Source organism: Oncorhynchus masou, chromosome 5, assembly GCF_036934945.1.
Source record: "Oncorhynchus masou masou isolate Uvic2021 chromosome 5, UVic_Omas_1.1, whole genome shotgun sequence".
NCBI classification, from domain to species: domain Eukaryota; kingdom Metazoa; phylum Chordata; class Actinopteri; order Salmoniformes; family Salmonidae; genus Oncorhynchus; species Oncorhynchus masou.
Genome location: NC_088216.1, coordinates 20,036,650 through 20,061,599, shown reverse-complemented (window position 1 = coordinate 20,061,599; position 24,950 = coordinate 20,036,650). Strand labels below are relative to the sequence as shown.

The 24,950-nt window shown below is 45.7% G+C and overlaps 1 protein-coding gene across 1 annotated transcript in view; it reads left to right on the top strand.

Annotated features, from left to right (window-relative positions):
• Positions 1-12,749: 12,749 nt before the first annotated feature.
• The window catches only part of LOC135536527 (multidrug resistance-associated protein 1-like), a 38,716-nt gene continuing 26,515 nt past the window's right edge, over positions 12,750-24,950 (top strand). Inside the window, exons 1-2 of the mRNA XM_064962838.1 lie at positions 12,750-12,804; positions 13,068-13,179. Coding sequence (XP_064818910.1) covers positions 13,138-13,179 — 42 coding nt within the window. The 5' untranslated portion in view covers positions 12,750-12,804; positions 13,068-13,137. The remainder of the gene's footprint in view (positions 12,805-13,067; positions 13,180-24,950) is intronic.

Genomic DNA, 24,950 nt, shown 5'->3' with positions numbered 1-24,950 from the left:
CACAGTGTTTACATGTATCTTCTCTATCCCTTCTACTGTCGCTATCCGCTAGGTGTGTGAATGAAATATGGGATCCTTGACATTAAGAAACATCACAAACCGAAAAATGATCCACATCGACAGGGCTGTAGTGGAACAGGTCGAGAGTCCACGTCACTAAGGAAATATCATGGTCCACACACCAACACAGTTGTGAAGAAGGCACAACAAAGCCTCTTCCCCGTCAGCAGGCTGAAAAGATTTGTCATGGGCCCTCAGATCCTCAAAAGGTTCTACAGCTGCACCATTGAAAGCATCTTGACTGGCTGCATTACCGCTTGGTATTGCAACTGCTTGGCATCTGAGCGCAAGGGGCTATAGAGGGTAGTGCAGCAAGTGTGCCGAGCACCCTGCCACCCCGGACTTTCCTGTCAGAGGAAGGCCCTAAAAATAATCTCCATAAGACTCCAGCCGTTCAAGTCATAGACTCTTCTCTCTGCTACCGCATGGCAAGCGGTACCGATGCACCACGTGTGGAACCAACAGGAACCTGAACAGCTTCTACCCCCAAGCCATGAGACTGCTAAATAATGAACCCAATAGCTACCTGGACTATCTGCGTGGACACTCCTTTGCACTAACTCTTTTGACTCATCACATACGCTGCTGCTACTGCTTATTATCTATCATGTTACCTAGTCACTTTAACCCTACCCACAACATCACACTTAACCCTACCCACAACATCACACTTTACCCCTACCCACAACATCACACTTTAACCCTACCCACAACATCACACTTTACCCCTACCCACAACATCACACTTTAACCCTACCCACAACATCACACTTTACCCCTACCCACAACATCACACTTTAACCCTACCCACAACATCACACTTTACCCCTACCCACAACATCACACTTTACCCCTACCCACAACATCACACTTTAACCCTACCCACAACATCACACTTTACTCCTACCCACAACATCACACTTTAACCCTCCCCACAACATCACACTTTACCCCTACCCACAACATCACACTTTAACCCTCCCCACAACATCACACTTTACCCCTACCCACAACATCACACTTTAACCCTCCCCACAACATCACACTTTAACCCTACCCACAACATCACACTTTAACCCTACCCACAACATCACACTTTAACCCTCCCCACAACATCACACTTTACCCCTACCCACAACATCACACTTTACCCCTACCCACAACATCACACTTTACCCCTACCCACAACATCACACTTTACCCCTACCCACAACATCACACTTTACCCCTACCCACAACATCACACTTTAACCCTACCCACAACATCACACTTTACCCCTACCCATACATGGGGCGGCAGGTAGCCTAGTGGTTAGAGCATTGGACTAGTAACCGAAAGATTGCAAAATCAAATTTCTGAGCTGACAAGGTAAAAATCTGTTGTTCGGCCCCTGAACAAGGCAGTTAACCCACCGTTCCTAGGCCGTCATTGAAAATAAGAATTCGTTCTTAACTGTCTGGCCTAGTTAAATAAATGTACATACAGTATCTTCCTCTCCTCGTACCCCTGCACATAGTTAACGCTACTCATTGGCGGTGGTGTTAATATTCTCTCTGTATTGTTGGGAAGGCTCCATAAGTAAGCATTTCACTGTTAGTCTACACCTGTTGTTTTACGAAACGTGACAAAGAAAATGTTATTTGATTCAAAATATCCTAGCCCATTCATTGATTCATTGACCCTACTTTACGGAAGTTGCGAGACATTACAAGCCAAGAAATTGCGAGATACAGCTTTCCCACTGGGCACAGACATCAATTTAACATCTATTCCACATTGGTTCAACGTAATTTCATTGAAATTAAGTGGAAATAACATTGATTCGACCAGTGTGTGCCCAGTGGGTTTGATTGCCAATAGATAGGCCTTGTGCACGGTTCCGACTGTCTGCCTGGTGGCCGACCTGCCTATACTGTGCCCCTCCCCTCTCTCTCAATCCCTCGCTAGCTCGCTATGAAACATGTGAATGTTTGTGTTCTCGGAAGTACTGCAACTAATCAGTCTCTTCAGTTCCAAAAATACTGAATCTTAGGAGTCGACACTCAGAAATGGGAGTTTACACCCGGAGTCGACACGCAAGGAGTCGAGGAATCAATTATTTTGGAGTCGACTCTCCACCACTACGTCATCGTCGTTAACAGTTGGGAAAATGGCAAAGAAAGGCAAGCGACCGCAGCGAAGTTCTGTATTGCAATACTTTGACAAGTTAACTGACAAGCAAACGCAAACTTTGCGAGGTGTAATTGAGGTACAGTAATGGTAGTACAGTTGCTTCACCAGGGTCGTACCGTGAGACCCAAACGGTTGCTGGCAGCAGCGCAGCTGCATTGTTAATTCACGTGGAATTGTATATATTTTAATGGAAAACCCCCCAAAAATTGCAGTTTAAACTTCAAGAAATGTTTTCCATATGTCACATTCCTACTATCAGTCTCTTCACCCATCTGGCTCGACTGAGGCAGGCAAGCCTTTCAGTAAATATTGCTCAACTCCGTTAACAATGCTGTGGCTTTGGGGATAAAACTCAAAACAGACCCGGGTCCAACCTAAAATAGCATCAGTATGGAAATCATCAGGATGGGGATGGTCTCCCCGTCATAATGCCCAATAACTTTGGAGACTGCTCCACTCGTCCTAATGCGGGCTGGAGCCCCTCCACCCACTCAACCGGGTTTCCCTGACGTAGGCAGGCTCCACAACGTCACAACGAGTCACGACACAGTGGTGTGGCGGTGAGACACTCTGTTGACACAGACGACCTGATGGTTTTCTTCAATGAATGGCACCCTAAGAATAGAGTCACTGAAAACTGAGGGGGAGGCAAGAATGCGGTGACATTTATTAGTGTGACTCCTCGGTAAAGAATACTGGGATATTTTTCTGAGAGAAAAAAAGATAAGTTTTATACTGGTTGCATAATACCCCTTTTCCCCTAGTTGAGGCTATAATTTGGAGACCCATTCTACGTGAAGTGTATAGGTTATGGTCCTAGTTACTCATACACACAAAAATCTTATTTCCCTCAAAAATAATGTAAAATAAACATATTAGTGAGCATTTCTCCTTTGCCAAGATAATCCATCCACTTGATAGATGTGGCATATCAAGAAGCTGATTAAACAGCATAATAATTACACAGGTGAACCTTGTGCTGGGGACAATAACTCTGAAATGTGCAGTTTTGTCACAAAACATAATGCCACAGTTTTGATGGAGCATGCAATTGGCATGCTGACTAGAGGAATGTCCACCATAGCTGTTGTCAGGGAATTGAATGTTCATTTCTCTACCATAAGCCACCTCCGTAATTTTAGAGTATTTGACAGTACGTCCGACCGGCCTCACAACCGCAGACCACTTGTATGGCATTGTGTGGAGGAGCGGTTTGCTAATGCAAACGTTGTGAACAGAGTGTCCCATGGTGGCGGTGGGGTAATGGCAGGCATATACTACGGACAACAAACACAATTACATTTTTTATCAATGCCAGTTTGAATGCACAGAGATGGCATGACGAGATCCTGAGGCCCATTGCCGTGCCATTCATCCGCCGCCATCACCTCATGTTTCAGCATGATAATGCATGGTCCCATGTCGCAAGGATCTGAACACAATTCCTGGAAGCTGAAAATGTCCCAGTTCTTCCATTGCCTGCATACTTATCAGACATGTCACCCATTGAGCATGTTTGGGATGCTCTGGATTGACATGTACGCAGTATGTTCCAGTTCCCACTAATATCCAGAAACTTAGCATAGCCATTGAAGAAGAGTGGGACAAAATTTTTCTAAATTTATTTTTTTATTTAACCAGTCAAGTCAGTTAAGAACAAATTCTAATTTACAATGACAGCCTAGGAACAGTGGGTTAACTGCCTTGTTCAGGGGCAGAAAGGCAGATGTTTACCTTGTCAGCTCAGGAATTCGATCAAGCAACCTTTCAGTTACTGGCCCAAGTCTCTAACCACCATGCTACCTGCCGCCCCAAATTCCACAGGCCCCAATCAACAGCCTGATCAACTATATGTGAAGGAGATGTGTCACGCTGCATGAGGCAAATTGTGGTCCCACCAGATACAGACTGATTTTCTGATCCACAGTATCTGCATATCTGTATTCCCCGTCATGTGAAATCCATAGATTAGGGCCTAATTAATGAATTTCTATTGACTGATTTCCTTATATGAATTGTAATTCAGTAAAATCTTTGAAATTGATGTGTTTATATATTTGTTCAGTATATATGGTTATATACATTGGAAGGCTGCTGAGGGGAGGAGGGCTCATAATAATGGTTGGAACAGAGCAAATGGAATGGCATTCAACATGTGGTTGATGCATCTGATACCATTCCACGTATTCCGCTTCAGTCATTACCACAAGCCTGTCCTCCCCAATTAAGATGCCACCAACCTCCTGTGGTTATATAGTAACACACACACACACACACACACACACACACACACACACACACACACACACACACACACACACACACACACACACACACACACACACACACACACACACACACACAGAGGTAAATCCAGTCTCTTTGAATAGGCAAAGCTCTATTGCAGGTGCCAGGACAGTAGGGTGGTAAATACTTTTGGAGCATGACACTCACAGTGGCATGTGAGACAGGTCTGGAGTCTGGAGTCTGAGACAGACAGAGGCATCACACACACACACACTCCCCCCTGTCTCATCTTCATGGACCAGCCGACTGCACGCAGAGAGAGGGAAAGGGAGGGCAAGAGTCCAAACTCAATGAAAGAGGGATGCAGAGAGTGGCAGCAGGGAGGAAAGGGGGAAGGAGTGAGGCGAGGAAGGGAGGGAGAGATGGAGGGTGAGCAAGCAGCGGAAGACAGAACCCAGTTATAATAGCTTGCGTAGGCTGACACATCTGAATTTATTTTACAGCCTGCAGCTGGAGTCAAGCCACACATCTTAACACCGCTTATGAAAAAAACAAACAAAAAAAATATATTTTTGTTCGCTATGTTTCTTAATCGGTTTCAGCAGCCGAAAGCCAACCCTCCCCTGGTTGATGCTGCTGGTCGGATGCTATATTTATCCCCCTAGCCTAGCACTCCAGCCCCAATGTAAGAGCCCAAAATTACACCATTATTTAGACTAGACTGTTTTCCCTCTGAAGGAGAGGAAGAGGAGGAGGAGCAGAGAGGAGAGGCGGAGGAGAGGCCAGAGGAAGTGTAGGTGACCTGGGTCGTTTAACCACCACTGGCAGGGCTGGCATGGGCACAGTTGGTACCGACACCCTCTCCTCCGCCACCTCCCTCCTCATCTCTTGCTTGGCCTCTGCCTCCGACTGCTAGACCATCACAGCTACTATACTCTGTAACTGCAAGTGGCCCCAGTCCAGCGACAGCCTCCCATTGGCTCGTCCCGACCTTCAGTCTCTCCCCATTGATGTAAACAGCTGGTTAGTGCTGTTTTCTGTATGGTGTTATGTTCATATTGTTTACAGACATACACCTTGGGGCTCAGTGGGGCTCAGTGGTTGGTTTACATAGTCTGGCATATATCATGAAGATTGTGTAAAGGTGTGTGTGTGCAATGTGCACCCTTCACAGGATTGCAACACTTCCAAATCCTGACCTGCTCCACGTCTTGCTATAAGGCCAACTCTACAGACCATAGAGTTTATTCTGGACACAACTGTAACATTAAGCATTCCTCTGGACTCCAATATGCACCTATGATTGGCCGAGGTGAGAGCTAACGTTGTTAACGTTGACCAATGGGCTTTTATAGAGGGCAGTTACAGACAAACAACAGCCCAATTTCACATTGCCCGCCCGTGAGACACAAATGGTTTTTGTGAACTTGTAAAGTGAAGTGGCAGACAGGTACACATTGAGCTCCTTAATGTTGCACAAATCCCCCCGAAAATAGATTCCCCGATTTGTCCAACGCACCAGACGTTGTTTTGCTACCGTTCAATTACCAGAACATACTCCTTTGTCTGGTCTGGAGTTGATTAGTAAAGACTAACAAGCTTAGCCGCAATTCTTTTTAAAAACGTTTTATTCCCCTGAATGAGTGTGTTTTTAATCACAGATGGGGCCAAACACAGGTTTTGAGGCCTAACTTCTCCATAAGTATCACTTCTGAGCAATTACCAGAGTGGAGTATAGTGAAATAAACATCAGACAGACGGTGTTATGGTCTCTCTCGAGGCCCCCCTAGTTGTGGTGGTGTGTGCCTTGTTATTGCCATTGGTTGACTCCGACCATGTCCTTCCCAGTAAAAACACTCCACTCAGAACTCCGAGCTCTGGAACTCTGAGACATAACTGAGACAGGTAATTTTTAGTTCTTGTTTGGAACTGGTCTGTCTGGTGGGTGAAACGGCTGGTAGGGTTTAGGGTTGACCTTTAGGGTTGAGCATGTATTTGTCTCTCTTTGCTTGATGGTCCTGTCAGAGATAATGGTATGTTGGCCCTAGTCACACTGATTAAACTACACCATACCCAGATAGCACATAAAACCTTCAGACAGCCATATGTGTCTAAGAGCTTGGTGAGAGTGTGGTTGACCTATGGTTATTTCCTGATTATATCCTCAAATTGTTCAGAGAACGTTAATAAAACTTTCCATAAAAAAACCACAAGGAAACGTAAGAACGTTCCGAGAATGTTTAAAAAAAAACACATATACATTCCGTTCTCAGCATCAACAAAACTCTCTCTATCTTCTGTTAAGTGTGTTCAGATGTGTTGGCCGTGCCCACTAATCGGCCACACCTGATCTTAATGATAACTTATTTCCTTTGAAATGGGATCCGTTGCAACAGACTAAAATGAACAGCTTTGTATGTCTAAAAAAAACATGGAATGCCTGCCCCTTTCGAGTGGAACAGTGGACTAATTCCATGGATAGAAACCGGAAGATCATAGGTTCAAATCTCACTGCTGCCGTGTCACAATAAAAACAAAATGTCTTTGCATGATTGATGCCTCAGGAATTTAATTGCCATGTGTCCTATCTGTGCTTGCAGTTACAAAATAAATACATAAATAGCATTGCTATTAAAAGATGTAAGGAAGTTATTAAAAGGCCTCCAAATAACCAATCATTTCCATTCTCAGAGTGTTCATAAGATTTTTAAGGAACCAGAGAAAAAGGTTCTCAGAACCTCACTGCAATCTACAAATAAACGTTCCCAGAAACACAGTGTGTGTATATATGCAGTTGAAGTCGGAAGTTTACATACACCTTAGCCAAATACATTTAAACTCAGTTTTCACAATTCCTGACATTTAATCCCAGTAAAAATCCCTTGTCTAAGGTCAGTTAGGATCACCACTTTATTTTAAGAACGTGAAATGTCAGAATAATAGTAGAGAATGATTTATTTCAGCTTTTATTTCTTTCATCACATTCCCAGTGGGTCAGAAGTTTACATACACTCAATCAGTATTTGGTAGAGTTGCCTTTAAATAGTTTAACTTGGGTCAAACGTTTCAGGTAGCCTTCCACAAGCTTCCCAGAATAAGTTGGGCGAATTTTGTCCCATTCCTCCTGACAGAGCTGGTGTAACTGAGTCAGGTTTGTACGCCTCCTTGCTCACACACGCTCTTTCAGTTCTGCCCACAAATTTTCTACAGGATTGAGGTCAGGGCTTTGTGATGGCCACTCCAGTACCTTGACATTGTTGTCCTTAAGACATTTTGCCACAACTTTGGAAGTATGCTTGGGGTCAGTGTCCATTTGGAAGATCCATTTGTGACCAAGCTTGCTTCAATATATCCACATAATTTTCCATCCTTATGATGCCATCTATTTTGTGAAGTGCACCAGTCCCTCCTGCAGCAAAGCACCCCCACAACATGCTGCCACCCCCGTGCTTCACGGTTGGGATGGTGTTCTTCGGCTTGCAAGCGTCCCCCTTTTCCCTCCAAACATAACAATGGTCATTATGGCCAAGCAGTTCTATTTTTGTTTCATCAGACCAGAGGACATTTCTCCAAAAAGTACGATCTTTGTCCCAATGTGCAGTTGCAAACTGTAGTCTGTCTTTCTTAATGGCAGTTTTTGAGCAGTGGCTTCTTCCTTACTGAGCAGCCTTTCAGGTTATGTTGATATATTACTAATTTTAGTGTGGATATAGATAATTTTGTACCCGTTTCCTCCAGCATCTACACAAGGTCCTTTGCGGTTGTTCTGGGATTGATTTGCACTTTTCACATCAAAGTACGTTCATCTCTAGGCGACAGAATGCATCTCCTTCCTGAGTGGTATGACGGCTGCGTGGTCCCATGGTGTTTATACTTGCGTACTATTGTTTGTACAGATGAACGTGGTACCTTCAGGTGTTTGGAAATTGCTCACAAGGATGAACCAGATTTGTGGAGGTCTACAATTGGCTGATTTCTTTTGATCTTCCCATGATGTCAAGTGAAGAGGCACTGAGTTTGAAGGTAAGCCTTGAAATACATTCACAGGTACACCTCCCATTGACTGATGACGATTGATGATGACAAATGATGTCAATTAGCCTATAGCCTATATATATATATAAACTCAGCAAAAAAACAAGCATGGGAAATTGTGAAGTTATATGGATTTTTACGAATTATCTTTGAAAGACAGGGTCCTGAAAAAGGGACGTATATATATATATATATATATATATATATATATATATATATATATATATATATATATAAAAATCAGCAAAAAAACAAATGGCCCTTTTTCAGAACCCTGTCTTTGAAAGATAATTCGTAAAAATCCAAATAACTTCACATATCTTCATTGTAAAGGGTTTAAACACTGTTTCGCATGCTTGTTCAATGAACCATAAAGAATTAATGAACATGTACCTGTGGAATGGTCGTTAAGACACGAACAGCTTACAGACAGTAGGCAATTAAGGTCACAGTTATGAAAACTTAGACACTAAAGAGGCCTTTCTACTGACTCTGAAAAACACCAAAAGAAAGATGTCCAGGGTCCCTGCTCATCTGCGTGAACGTGCCTTAGGCATGCGGACTGCAGATGTGACGAGGGCAATAAATTGCACTGTCCGTACTGTGACACACCTAAGACAGAGCTACAGGGAGACAGGACGGACAGCTGATTGTCCTCGCAGTGGCAGACCACGTGTAACAACACCTGCACAGGATCGGTACATCCGAACATCACACCTGCGGGACAGGTACAGGATGGCAACAACAGCCTGAGTTACACCAGGAACACACAATCCCTCCGTCAGTGCTCAAACTGCCCACAATAGCCTGAGAGAGGCTGGACTGAGGGCTTGTAGGCCTGTTGTAAGGCAGGTCCTCACCAGACATCACCGGCAACAACGTCGCCTATGGGCACAAACCCACCATCGCTGGACCAGACATGACTGACAAAAAGTTCTCTTCACTGACGAGTCGCGGTTTTGTCTCATCAGGGGTGATGGTCGGATTTGCCTTTATCGTAAAAGGAATGAGCATTACACCGAGGCCTGTACTCTAGAGAGGGACCGATTTGGAGGTTGAGGGTCCGTCATGGTCTGGGGCGGTGTGTCACAGCATCATCGGACTGAGCTTATCATCGCAGGAAATCACAACGCTGTGCGTTACAGGGAAGACATCCTCCTCCCTCATGTGGTACCCTTCCTGCAGGCTCACCCTGACATGACCCTCCAGCATGACAATGCCACCAGTCATACTGCTCGTTCTGTGCGTGATTTCCTGCAAGACAGGAATGTCAGTGTTCTGTCATGGCAGGCGAAGAGCCCAGATCTCAATCCCATTGAGCACGTCTGGGACCTGTTGGATCGGAGGGTGAGGACTAAGGTAATCCCCCTAGAAATGTCCGGGAACTGGCAGGTGCCTTGGTGGAAGAGTGGGGTAACATCTCACAGCAAGAACTAGCACATCTGGTGCAGTCCATGAGGAGGAGATGCACTGCAGTACTTAATACAGCTGGTGGCCACACCAGATACTGACTGCTACGTTTGATTTTGCCCCCCCCCCTTTGTTCAGGGACACATTATTCCATTTCTGTTAGTCATTGTTCAGCTTATGTCTCAGTTGTAGAATCTTGTTATAGTCTTACAAATATTTACACAAGTTTGCTGAAAATAAATCCAGATGACAGTGAAAGGACATTTCTTTTTTTGCTGAGTTTATATACACACACAGTACCATTCAAAAGTCAAATATTTCATAGGGCCCCCCATAGAGTTGTTTATTATTCATTATTTTACCAGGTACAGTACCAGTCAAATGTTTGGACACACTTACTCATTCAAGGGTTTTTCTATATTTTTACTATTTTCTACATTGTAGAATAATAGTGAATACATCAAAACTATGAAATTGACTTTCCTAGTCAAATAAAGGTTAAATAAAATAAACAAGTCGAATCATGTTTAAGCTGTCATCAAGGCAAAGGGTGGCTACTTTGAAGAATCTCAAATATAAAATATAATTTGATTTGTTTAAAAGTGTGTGTCCAAAACTTTTCACTGGTACTATATATACACTATATATACACACACATACACATATATATATATATATGTGTATGTGTGTGTATATATAGTGTATATATAGTACCAGTCAATATATATATATATATAGCGGTATGTACTATAAATGCACATACTGTCTATACAGTATATACAACATCCATAGAGTCATTTGGATGCATCTAACTACTTTGTCATGTTTTAGAGAATTGCAGTGCTACATCCTATTACTTCACCTGTATGGGACAACAGACAGCATATAGCATCCCTGACCATAGACTATGTTACCCACACACACCAAAACATGGATGACCCAGTAATTAGGAAGATGGCCTTTCATGATAAAAGCTAAAACTCACATTTACCGTAGTGGTGCTGGTGGTCAGGGAGATATCGCTCTCCTCTAAACCCCTCCCCCTGTCACGATCACCCTGTTGCCTTATCAGCGATGTTACAGAGCAACCCAGAGTGGAACGAGTCACACAGGAGAGGAGGGATATCAAGCACAACGACTATGACACATCTTTGACCTTTGTTAAGGAAGACACTGAAAAAGGGGGCCAATGAAGAATATGAGCATTATGTCAGTATCACTCAATACATGTAGTATACAGGTATATATTTTTATTCTATAGGCCAGAACACATCTTAACACCTAAAGTTACATTTAATAGAATATATCGAACTGAATATTGAATTGAATTGGATATTTAATTGGACTCTACACAGACTCCAAGGGAGAGACTACTGGGTTGTGTTGAAGAGTAATATTTTCTTTCACACTCTTTGGACGTGGCTAGACACAGCAGAGGGCATGGTGGGTTGCTTCTACCATGCCATCCCTCCCTCCAGCCCTCCCTTCTTTCCATGTTTCTCTACTGTGGTGTCGGAATTACCAGACACTGTCATACTTTCCGCGTGCACCATCTGAACTTTCCCTTGGGCCTTCACCAGAGTGATGGTCATCAGTTAGTGTGTCTGATGTTAGACTACCGTACCTATAAGCAGACTACAAAGACCCTTAAAGAGCGAGAGACACAGACACTGTTTTTATTGGGTTTCGGCAAAAATATTCCATGAGGTTCAGATGGGGATGGATGTCTGTTGGGGTCAGAGTTTGTGGTGAGTTTTTTTGAAGGTTTGACTGAGGTTTGGAGGAAAGTGAAGTGCTGCAGGGTTACTCATCCTCACATCTGGCACTCTCCTCACACAATAACTGCCCCACACACTGCCCCCACACACACACACACAAACGAACGCACATACAGACGCACGTGCACGCACACACACACACACAGAAGCATGCATGAGCACGCACACACATACAGTACATACACACAGACGCACATGCGCACACACACACACACGCATGCATGAACAAGCACACACGCATATACACTCACAAACGTTCCTCATACACACCCTCCAACTCCTCACACACACACACTCTCCATAATCGCCTCTCAGAATCCACTCCCAAAAAAACTAATCAGTAAGTTGCTGCATTCCACACAACATCATGGATGGCTATATATCTCAGAAATGACACCCTCTCTCTCTGTGTCAACTCCATGGTGCTGGCTGGGGCACTGATAGACTACTGTTGCCTGTATGTGTGTGTGTGTGTGTGTGTGTGTGTGTGGTTAGCAAGTGTGGAATGGCACGGCTATGAACTACACTCAAATAAATCACCACTGTGCGTGTGTGTGTATACATATATATAGATATATGTGTATGTTTGTTCTGCTCTTGCTCAGTGTTTCTCACCTAAATGCTGGTTGGAAATTCATGGCATTCCCATGGTCCTTTGTTTACATAGATGTCAAACAGCTGCACATACATATCTAGGTTATTAGGACAAGCAAGGGGCCAGGAATGAACTTTGAACTCTGAAAATCGCACCTACTTAACTGTGCAAAAACAAAACTCCTCGTGGTCACAGAGGGAGATAAAGCTGCTACTTTACTACAGGGAGAGGACGGGTGTTGAGGGGAGGAAGGGAGAAGGTAGAGAGGGGGGAGAGGAGTGCTTCTGGGTGTGGAACAGACTGCCATCCTATCAAGGGGGAGTAGCAAGTTGTGGTGTTTTGATCAAGATCCAGCAGACGTTGGAGAAAAAGAGGGGAGAGAGAGAGAGAGAGAGCGACAGAGAGAGAGAAATACTTCCACCCACCTAACAGGGAGACACACTCATAAACAGTGGAGACACAGAGAGGGACTCAGAACTGCTGGAGGAGCACAGAGAGAGCACAAGGTGTCAGAGAGAGAGAGGAACACTTGACTTGAACACTAGAACACTTGAGTGGTTAACACAGTATTATACTAACACAGACACACAGTGTACCATAACACAGAGACACACACAGTGTACCTTAACACAGAGACACACACAATGTGCCTTCATTGAGGAGAAGTCTCACACTGACACACACTGAGTGACTAGCCTACACCTGAGAGCAGAGATACTTTACTTCCGAAAAAGGAGTCTTACACACAGACTCTCTCTCACTCATACAGTACCTGTGCCCATCCTGAGAAGGGATATTGAACCCCAGAGAGACGTGAGGAGGAAGGAGAAGGGGAGTGGATGGATGCCTTTTGTGAACTCAGTGGCCTGGATCCTCTATGGGTGAGTGCATGATGGACCTCATATTCAAAAGTTCACTTGTTTGAGCAAGTACCTGTAGTCAACTGTTTGAAATCTATTTAGAATACAGTGCCTGCAGAAAGTGTTCACACCCCTTGACGTAAATGGATTTAATTGTCATTTTTGGTCAACGATCTACACAAAATACTATATAATGTGGAAGTGGAAGAAACATTTTTAATCAATGTTAGAATTTATGACAAATAAAACCTTTGGCAGTGAGTTTTTTTGCGTAAGTCTTCAAGCTCTGTCAAGTTGGTTGTTGATCATTGCTAAAAAGCCATTTTCAAGTCTTGCCATAGATTTTCAATCCGATTTAAGTCAAATTGTAACTAGGCCACTCAGGAACATTCAATGTCATCTTGGTAAGCAACTCCAGTGTAGATTTGACCTTGTGTTTTCGGTTATTGTCCTGTTGAAAGGTGCATTTGTCTCCCAGTGTCTGTTGGAAAGCAGACTGAACCAGGTTTTCTTCTAGGATGTTTCCTGTGCTTAGCTTTATTCCATTTATTTTTATCCTAACAAAACTCCCTGGTCCTTGAAGATGACAAGCATACTCATAACATGATGCAGCAAAACTTGTGGGATGCATTTGCAGTTTGTTTTGGTTATGTTTCAGATAATTTTGTGCCCAATAGATATCAATGGTAAATAATGTATTATGTCATTTGGTCTCGCTTTTACAGTAAATAACAATGGAAAATGTGGATGCTACCATGATTACGGATAATCCTGAATGAATCATGAATAATGATGAGTGAGAAAGTTACAGAGGCATACATATCATACCCCCCCCCCAAATGCTAACCTTCCCTATTATTGGTAATGGTGAGAGGTTAGCAATAGAGGTCTTCATGGGTCCAAAACGACTCATTCTAAAATGGACCTGGGGATTTCCCACCCATATCCGATATGCATAAATACAGATCCATTCCAAAGTGACCCGAGGAAAACTAAACCCTTTCCGTATAGACCTGGTATAATCCTGAACAGGTCCGATCCGAGTGATGGGAGCAGCAGAAAAGTCCTTTGTTAAGCTAATTTATTAACCAGAGCTGATAAAGTGCGAGAGGAGGGAGAGAGAGGTGCCGCTCTACTAGGCAGGGGAGGGGACTTACTGTGAGCGAGTGACACAGGGAGCAGGGAGTGAGAGACGAGACGGCAACCAACAAGCCGACTTGCACTATAGTAGACTAATAGCTGCCATAGCTAGGTTATTTATCATCCAACATGATGACGTAGTTCCTGTCTTGACTGCATCAAACCAGGAGAAGCTATTAAAGCTAACTAACTTTAGCTAGTTAGGCTAATTGAGGCTGCAGTGCACACGCTTTGTCATCCTACTGTTACAAATAACAACAATTCCTTATCAGAATACTAAGCAGAAGTCTACATGTTGGCTCTTGGTCGTTGTAGCATGTCCTTCTCCTTTAACTTTAAAATTCCATCATTCCATCTTCCATTGATTAGATATCTCCTAACTTTTGCCACACACAGAGGCTCTATGACTGTAGCCTATTGCAGCTTTGCTGACTTATGATTGGCCAACAACAACAAGCTACACGCTCCTCTCTCTCGCGCTCTCTCTCTCTCATCCACCTACCCGAAACCCGTGACAATCATATCAGAGCCGACCAAGACCCGTGACATGATTTAGAATTCTGGATCCGGACCCGCTCGGGTCTCAGGTATTCGGATACAGGTGGATAGCATGTCTTGGGAGAATGATCTTTGTCTTTGGGGTATGATCTAAAGCTTCAAGTTCCTTGGCGTGCACATCACTGACAACCTGAAATCGTCCATACACACAGAGTGGTGAAGAAAGTGGTGAAGAAAGCGCAACAACCTCAGGAGGCTGAAGAAATTCTACAGATGTACCATTGAGAGCCTTCTGTCGGGCTGTATCACCTAAAGGTACGGCAATTGCTCCGTCCGCAACTGTATGGCTCTCCAGAGGGTGGTGTGGTCAGCCCAACGCATCACCGGGGCACACTGCCTGCCCTCCAGGACATCTACAGCCCTCGGTGTCACACGAAGGCCAAGAAGATCATCTAAGACAGCCATCCGAGCCACGGCCCGTTCACCCCGCTACCATCTAGAAGGTGAGGTCAGTACAGGTGCATTAAAGCTGGGACCAAGAGACTGAAAAACAGCTTCTATCTCCAGGTCATCAGACTGTTAAATAGTCACAACGAGCCGGCTCCCACCCAGTACTCTACTTTGCACCTTATAGACAGTTGTTCTATGTACATAGTGCTGCCATATGTATATAGTCATTGAATCCTATATAATTACTGCTGTACACACCTTTTCTGTTCATATACTGTCCATACAGTCTATACTCACCATTTCGGACTCTGATATTGCTCGTTCTGATATTTTTGGGATTTGTGTGTATTGTTTTGTGCTGTTAGGTATTACTGTACTGTTGGAGCTAGAAACATAAGCATTTCAACACCACCCAACACCTTTGGGATGAATTAGAACGCCGACTGTGAGTCAGGCATAATCGCCCAACATCAGTGCTGACCTCACTAATGCTCTTGTGGTTGAATGGAAGCAAGTCACTGCAGCAATGTTCCAACATCTAGTGGAAAGCCTTCCCAGAAGAGTAATGAATGTATAGAACATCATTATATGCCGTAGTGTTAAGATTTCCCTTCACTGGAACTAAGGGGCCTAGCCAGAACCATAAAAATCAGCCCCAGACCATTATTCCTCTTCCGCCAAAATGTACAGTTGGCCCTATGCATTGGGGCAGGTAGCGTTCTCCTGGCATCCGCCAAACCCAGATTCGTCCATTACACTGCCAGATGGTGAAGCGTGATTCATCACTCAAGAGAACGCGTTTCCTCTGCTCCAGAGTCTAATGTTGGCTTACTTTACACCACTCCAGCCGACGCTTGGCATTGCGCATGGTGATGTTAGGGTCGTGTGCCGCTGCTCGGCCATGGAAACCCATTTCATGAAGCTCCCGACGAACAGTTGACGTTGCTTCCAGAGGCAGTTTGGAACTCGGTAGTGAGTGTTGTAACTGACGACAGACGATTTTTATGCGCTACATGCTGCAGCACACAGCGGTCCAGTTCTGGGAGCTTGTGTGGCCTACCACTTCACGGCTGATGAGCCGTTGTTGCTCCTAGACGTTTCCACTTCACAATAACAGCACTTTCAGTTGGCAGCTTTAGCAGGGCAGAAATGCTATGAACTGACTTATTGGACGGTGCCACATGGGACAGTCACTGAGCTCTTCAGTAAGGCCATTCTACTGTTAATGTTTGTCTATGGAGATTGCATGGCTGTGTGCTTGATTTTATACACCTGTCAGCAACGGGTGTGGCTGAAATAGCCAAATCCACTCATTTGAAGCGATGTACACATACTTTTGTACATAGAGTGTATCATGCAATTATTGTGGCAGGACTATGTATTGTTCTGCAGGGATAAATGCATCTTGGCAGAGTAGTGTGTACTGTGTAGGATTGTCTTTTTTACTAACGTTCTGCCAATTTTCTATAAGGTGCTCATTGGTGGTTGACTTTATTGTCCTGAAAGAGTTCAGTTCAAACTGTCCCGGCATGCACACGTTGACACATTTAAACCTACAGGGCGTAGAGTAAGTTCAGAGTTCAGGCATACGTTTCTGAAAGTTCACTTTCAAAGTTAGGTTACTGAAGACTTTCCAGGTAGTCTTCTCTGTGGTACAAGGAAGGTACAGTTGCACAGTATGCATTGACCTTTCTCAAATTACATTAGAGCCATAGACACCTATGTAAGTGCACATAGGGCACATAGGCAGACAGGAATGATCCTTGCCAAGAAAGACCTTAGGCTACGAGGTTCCAATATCCACACCAGCATACCACTTAATGAAGAAATCAATGTATTGGACATGCATTCTAATCTAAGTAGAATGATAGCATGGATAGTGACACCACGCTAAGCACGAGAATTGGAGTCTCAAAGAGCGTAAGCATCCTATGTGATGCTACCGTAGGTAATGTAAGGATATCTGGGAATATCAGGTACAGCCAAGCATGTGAATCAATCAGTATGTGGACAGCTGCCGGTAATCCCTGATAGTACGCATAGGAGCAAAGCTCCACATTCTGTATCTTGATTAAAAAAATGTGAGAATGGCCCTGATCCAGCTAGAAAGCCATTAGTCAATCCCCCTGTCATCTCTCTCTCTCTCTACCCCCCCCTCTTTCTCTATCACTCAGACCTGCTATTTACATGCCAGCCTAATTCAGATACACATGTGAACTATCGTTGATGTGAGTGTACTTTTATTCGAAAATTGGAGAATGGCATTGATCCAGGAAGAGAGGTATCGGTCAATCGCCTGTCATCGCTCGCTCTCTGTCTCTGTGCCTCTCTCGCTCTCTCCATGTGTCATTCTCTCTATTCCCCCTCTCTTTTTCTTTCTCTTTCTCTCTTTCACACACCTGATATTCACATATCAGTCTTATTCAGGAATAGACATGCAAACACTAATTGAGATTTCATCCATAGAACAGTCTGCTACTTCTAGAACAATCTGCTACCAAGTAGCATGCCATAACCGTTATATTGCCAACAAAGCCATAAAAAACATGGCCATTATCAATCGATGTACCTTACGAGCTCACCAATCTTACTACACTGCTCAAAAAAATAAAGGGAACACTAAAACAACACATCCTAGATCTAAATGAATGAAATATTCTTATTAAATACTTTTATCTTTACATAGTTGAATGTGCTGACAGCAAAATCACACAAAAATGATCAATGGAAATCAAATTTATCAACTCATGGAGGTCTGGATTTGGAGTCAGACTCCAAATTAAAGTGGAAAACCACACTACAGGCTGATCCAACTTTGATGTAATGTCCTTAAAGCAAGTCAAAATGAGGCTCAGTAGTGTGTGTGGTCTCCACGTGCCTGTATGAACTCCCTACAACGCCTGGGCATGCTCCTGGTGAGGTGGCGGATGGTCTCCTGAGGGATCTTCTCCCAGACCTGGACTAAAGCATCCGCCAACTCCTGGACAGTCTGTGGTGCAACGTGGCGTTGGTGGATGGAGCGAGACATGATGTCCCAGATATGCTCAATTGGATTCAGGTCTGGGGAACGGGCGGGCCAGTCCATAGCATCAATGCCTTCCTCTTGCAGGAACTGCTGACACACTCCAGCCACATGAGGTCTAGCATGGTCTTGCATTAGGAGGAACCCAGGGCCAACCGCACCAGCATATGGTCTCACAAGGGGTCTGAGGATCTCATCTCAGTACCTAATGGCAGTCAGGCTACCTCTGGCGAGCACATGGAGGGCTGTGCGGCCTCCCAAAGAAATGCCACCCCACACCATGACTGACCCACCGCCAAACCGGTCATGCTGGAGGATGTTGCAGGCAGCAAAACATTCTCCACTGTGTCTCCAGACTCTGTTACCACTAGAGTGAAAGCACCGCCAGCATTCAAAAGTGACCAAAACATCAGCCAGGAAGCATAGGAACTGAGAAGTGGTCTGTGGTCACCACGTGCAGAACCACTCCTTTATTGGGGGTGTCTTGCTAATTGCCTATTATTTCCACCTGTTGTCTATTCCATTTGCACAACAGCATGTGAAATGTATTGTCAATCAGTGTTGCTTCCTAAGTGGACAGTTTGATTTTGTTATGTACTTGAGTGAAGACCCAAAAGCGGTTTTAACAGAAAACAGAGTTCTTTAATAAAAAAACAGGAATGGCATAAATCCTCTTCCAACGTAGTCAATGGAACAAAAGAACGTAGTATAATGCAGGATGCACCTGCCAGGCAGACTCCGACAGGATAGGACAAGGTGGAAGCAAACGGGACGACAGCTTGCTTCTGGTATCAAAAACACAAACAAGAATCAGACACTGAAAGTAGCAGGAACAGAGAGAGAAATAGAGACCTAATCAGAGGGGGAAGAGAGAACAGGTGGGGAAAGAGTGAATGAGCTAGTTAGGGGAAATGTAGAACAGCTGAAGAATGAGAGACAGAGAAGGTAACCTAAAAAGACCAGCAGAGAGAGACAGAGTGAAGAGAAAGGACAGGAACAGACATAACAAGACATGACAGTACCCCCCCACTCACCGAGCGCCTCCTGGCGCACTCGAGGAGGAAACCTGGCGGCAACGGAGGAAATCATCGATCAGCGAACGGTCCAGCACGTCCCGAGAGGGAACCCAACTCCTCTCCTCAGGACCGTACCCCTCCCAATCCACTAGGTACTGCTGACCACGGCCCCGAGGGCGCATGTCCAAAATCTTACGAACCCTGTAGATGGGTGCGCCCTCGACAAGGATGGGGGGAGGGACGAGCGGGGCGCGAAGAACGGGCTTAACACAGGAGACATGGAAGACCGGGTGAACGCGACGAAGATAGCTCGCACTGCGACAGGATTAATGACCTGAGAAATACGGAACGGACCAATGAACCGCGGGGCCAACTTGCGAGAAGCTGTCTTAAGGGGAAGGTTCTGAGTGGAGAGCCATACTCTCTGACCGCAACAGTATCTAGGACTCTTGGTCCTACGCTTATTAGCGGCCCTCACAGTCTGCGCCCTATTACGGCAAAGTGCCGACCTGACCCCCTTCCAGGTGCGCTCGCAACGCTGGACAAAAGCCTGAGCGGAGGGGACGCAGGACTCGGCGAGCTGAGATGAGAACAGCGGAGGCTGGTACCCGAGGCTACACTGAAAAGGGGATAGACCGGTAGCAGACGAGGGAAGCGAGTTGTGGGCGTACTCTGCCCAGGGGAGCTGTTCTGACCAAGACGCAGGGTTACGAAAAGAAAGGCTGCGTAAATGCGACCAACAGTCTGATTGGCCCGTTCGGCTTGACCGTTAGACTGGGGATGAAAGCCGGACGAGAGACTGACGGAAGCCCCAATCAAACGGCAAAACTCCCTCCAAAATTGAGACGTGAACTGCGGCCCTCTGTCGGAAACGACGTCAGAAGGAAGGCCATGAATACGGAAAACATTCTCGATAATGATCTGAGCCGTCTCCTTAGCAGAAGGGAGCTTATCGAGAGGAATGAAATGAGCCGCCTTAGAGAATCTATCGACAACCGTAAGAATAACTGTCTTCCCCGCTGATGAAGGCAGTCCGGTGATAAAATCTAAAGCGATGTGAGACCACGGTCGAGAGGGAATGGGAAGCGGTCTGAGACGGCCGGCAGGAGGAGAGTTCCCAGATTTAGTCTGCGCGCAGACCGAACAAGCGGCGACAAATCGACGCGCGTCACGTTCCCGAGTGGGCCACCAGAAACGCTGGCGAATGGAAGCGAGCGTACCCGAACGCCGGGGTGGCCGGCTAACTTGGCAGAGTGGGCCCACTGAAGAACGGCCGGACGAGTAGGAACGGGAACGAACAGAAGGTTCCTAGGGCAAGCTCGCGGCGACGGAGTGTGAGCGAGTGCTTGCTTTACCTGCCTCTCAATTCCCCAGACAGTCAACCCGACAACACGCCCGTCAGGGAGAATCCCCTCGGGGTCGGTGGAGACCTCAGAAGAACTGAAGAGACGAGATAAAGCATCAGGCTTGGTGTTTTTGAGCCCGGACGATAAGAAATAACAAACTCGAAACGAGCGAAAAACAGAGCCCAACGAGCCTGACGCGCATTAAGTGTTTGGCTGAACGGATGTACTCAAGGTTCCTATGGTCAGTCCAAACGACAAAAGGAACGGTCGCCCCCTCCAACCACTGTCGCCATTCGCCTAGGGCTAAGCGGATGGCGAGCAGTTCGCGATTACCAACATCATAGTTACGTTCTGACGGCGATAAGCGATGAGAGAAAAACGCGCAAGGATGGACCTTGCCGTCAGAGAGAGAGCGCTGAGAAAGAATGGCTCCCACGCCCACCTCTGACGCGTCAACCTCAACAACAAACTGTCTAGAGATGTCAGGTGTAACAAGAATAGGAGCGGATGTAAAACGATTCTTAAGAAGATCAAAAGCTCCCTGGGCGGAAACGGACCACTTAAAGCACGTCTTAACAGAAGTAAGGGCTGTGAGGGGAGCTGCCACCTGACCGAAATTACGGATGAAACGACGATAGAAATTAGCGAAGCCCAGAAAGCGCTGCAGCTCGACGCGTGACTTAGGAACGGGCCAATCAATGACAGCCTGGACCTTAGCGGGATCCATCTTAATGCCCTCAGCGGAAATAACGGAACCGAGAAAAGGGACAGAGGCGGCATGAAAAATGCACTTCTCAGCCTTCACATAAAGACAGTTCTCCAAAAGGCGCTGGAGGACGCGTCGCACGTGCTGAACATGAATCGAGAGAGACGGAGAAAAAATCAGGATATCGTCCATGTAAACGAAAACAAAAATGTTCAGCATGTCTCTCAGGACGTCATTAACTAGTGCCTGAAAGACAGCTGGAGCGTTAACGAGGCCGAAAGGAAGAACCCGGTATTCAAAGTGCCCTAACGGAGTGTTAAACGCCGTCTTCCACTCGTCCCCCTCCCTGATGCGCACGAGATGGTAGGCGTTACGAAGGTCCAATTTGGTGAAAAACCTGGCTCCCTGCAAGATCTCGAAGGCTGAAGACATAAGAGGAAGCGGATAACGATTCTTAACTGTTATGTCATTCAGCCCTCGATAATCCACGCATGGGCGCAGGGACCCGTCCTTCTTCTGAACAAAAAAAAACCCCGCTCCGGCGGGAGAGGAGGAGGAGACTATGGTACCGGCGTTGAGCGAAACCGACAAATAATCCTCGAGAGCCTTACGTTCGGGAGCCGACAGAGAGTATAATCTACCCCGGGGAGTAGTTCCCGGAAGGAGATCAATACTACAGTCATACGACCGGTGTGGAGGGAGAGAAGTGGCCTTGGAACGACTGAACACCGTGCGCAGATCGTGATACTCCTCCGGCACCCCTGTCAAATCGCCAGGCTCCTCCTGTGAAGAAGAGACAGAGGAAACAGGAGGGATAGCAGACATTAAACAGGTCACATGACAAGAAACATTCCAGGATAGGATAGTATTACTAGACCAATTAATAGAAGGGTTATGGCGCACTAGCCAGGGATGACCCAAAACAACAGGTGTAAAAGGTGAACGAAAAATTAAAAAAGAAATGGTTTCGCTATGATTACCAGAGACAGTGAGGGTTAAAGGCAGCGTCTCACGCTGAATCTTGGGGAGAGAACTACCATCTAAAGCGAACAAGGCCGTGGGCTCCCTAACTGTCTGAGAGGAATGTCATGTTCCCGAGCCCAGGTCTCGTCCATAAAACAGCCCTCCGCCCCAGAGTCTATCAAGGCACTGCAGGAAGCAGATGAACCGGGCCAGCGGAGATGGACCGGAAAGGTAGTGCGTGATCCAGAAGGAGAGGCCTGAGTAGTTGCGCTCACCAGTAGCCCTCCCTTTACTGATGAGCTCTGGCTTTTACTGGACATGAGGTGACAAAATGACCAGCGGAGCCGCAGTAGAGACAGAGGCGATTGGTGATTCTCCGTTCCTTCTCCTTGGCCGAGATGCGGATACCCCCCAGCTGCATAGGCTCAGCATCCGAGCCGGCGGAGGAGGGTGGCAGTGATGCGGCAGGTGGCAGTGATGTGGAGAGGGGAGCAACGGAGAACGCGAGCTCCTTTCCACGAGCTCGGCGACGAAGATCAAACCGTCGCTCTATGCGAATAGCGAGAGCTATTAAGGAGTCCAGACAGGAAGGAACCTCCCGGGAGAGGATCTCATCCTTAACCTCGACGAGGAGACCCTCCAGAAAACGAGCGAGCAAAGCCGGCTCGTTCCAGTCACTAGAGGCAGCGAGAGTGCGAAACTCAATAGAATAATCCGTTATGGATCTATTCCCCTGACATAGGGAAGACAGGGCCCTGGAAGCCTCCTCGCCAAAAACAGAACGGTCAAAAACCCGTATCATCTCCTCCTTAAAGTCCTGATACTGGTTAATACACTCAGCCCTCGCCTCCCAGATTGCCGTGCCCCACTCACGCGCCCGTCCGGTAAGGAGAGAAATGACGTAGGCGATGCGGGCTGCGCTCCTGGAGTAAGTGTTGGGCTGGAGAGAGAACACCACATCACACTGAGTGAGGAATGAGCGGCACTCAGTGGGCTCCCCAGAGTAACACGGCGGGTTGTTGATCCTGGGCTCCGGAGACTCGGAAACCCTGGAAGTGGGCGGTGGATCGAGGCGGAGTTGGTGAACCTGTCTTGTGAGGTCAGAGACTTGGACGGCCAGGGTCTCAACGGCATGTCGAGCAGCAGACAATTCCTCCTCGTGTCTGCCTAGCATCGCTCCCTGGATCTCGACGGCGGAGTGAAAAGGGTCCGGAGCCGCTGGGTCCATTCTTGGTCTGATTCTTCTGTTATGTACTTGAGTGAAGACCCAAAAGCGGTTTTAACAGAAAACAGAGTTCTTTAATAAAAAAACAGGAATGGCATAAATCCTCTTCCAACGTAGTCAATGGAACAAAAGAACGTAGTATAATGCAGGATGCACCTGCCAGGCAGACTCCGACAGGATAGGACAAGGTGGAAGCAAACGGGACGACAGCTTGCTTCTGGTATCAAAAACACAAACAAGAATCAGACACTGAAAGTAGCAGGAACAGAGAGAGAAATAGAGACCTAATCAGAGGGGGAAGAGAGAACAGGTGGGGAAAGAGTGAATGAGCTAGTTAGGGGAAATGTAGAACAGCTGAAGAATGAGAAACAGAGAAGGTAACCTAAAAAGACCAGCAGAGAGAGACAGAGTGAAGAGAAAGGACAGGAACAGACATAACAAGACATGACAGATTTCACAGAAGTGTGATTGACTTGGAGTTACATTGTGTTGTTTAAGTGTTCCCTTTATTTTTTGGAGCAGTGCATATACAAAGGTGGCCGACCTAATCTTGTGCCAGCAGACTCTTTCACAAAGTTTCCAACGTGGGACAAGACATAAAGCAGAATGTTGTAAATGGGAGAACTCTGGAACATCCAAATGAAACATTTACAGAAGGTGAAACATAGAATGGATAACAGATATGTAGTAATTCTATGGCAACGTATGTCCCTGGGCCCGGAGCCCTTCAGAGTGGTGCGGCTACATCAACAACGTAATCTTACTTTGGTAACAGTTCTGGTCAAAGAGCTGAAAGGTGAAAAGAGAATTATTTCATCCCCTATCAATCAAATGTTATTATCTTGCATTGTGGATAAAGACAGTTTGACGTAGAGAATCCTGCATTCAGCAAGAGAGGTGTGGTTCAGAGAACACCTACTCTGCAAACTGGAGGGATTGTATTGAAACCCTGCAATTCAACATGTTTTGAAAACATTATTTTAAATCAAAACTACTCTGCAATTTGGGAGACGTGACAAAGGCAGTGATGAACAGTCCTGTCGAGACAATTACAACATTCTCTGAATGACAATGAACAGATCCAATTTAGCTGACACATTCACTCCGCATGCCAAATGGTTGAGATCTTTGGACACATTTATGCTTGCAGTGATGTAAAGTATTACAGTGAAGAATTGAATGATATCAAAAAGGAATCAGAATGTATCATTTCTCTCAGATAAATGAAAGGTGCACAACACAGTCCATGCAGGCTCTCTCTCCTCAGTTCACATCACTACGTTTGATAGGTAAAAATAGACCTTCCGTTTCCATCCAAACCAAGGTCTGGAAGAAGCTTCTGTAGCCAATTCAGAAAACGCTGAGCAAGGTGACCAAGAAAAAGCTATTGAGTTTGTTTGACAACTTACGATTCTTATATAAAAGT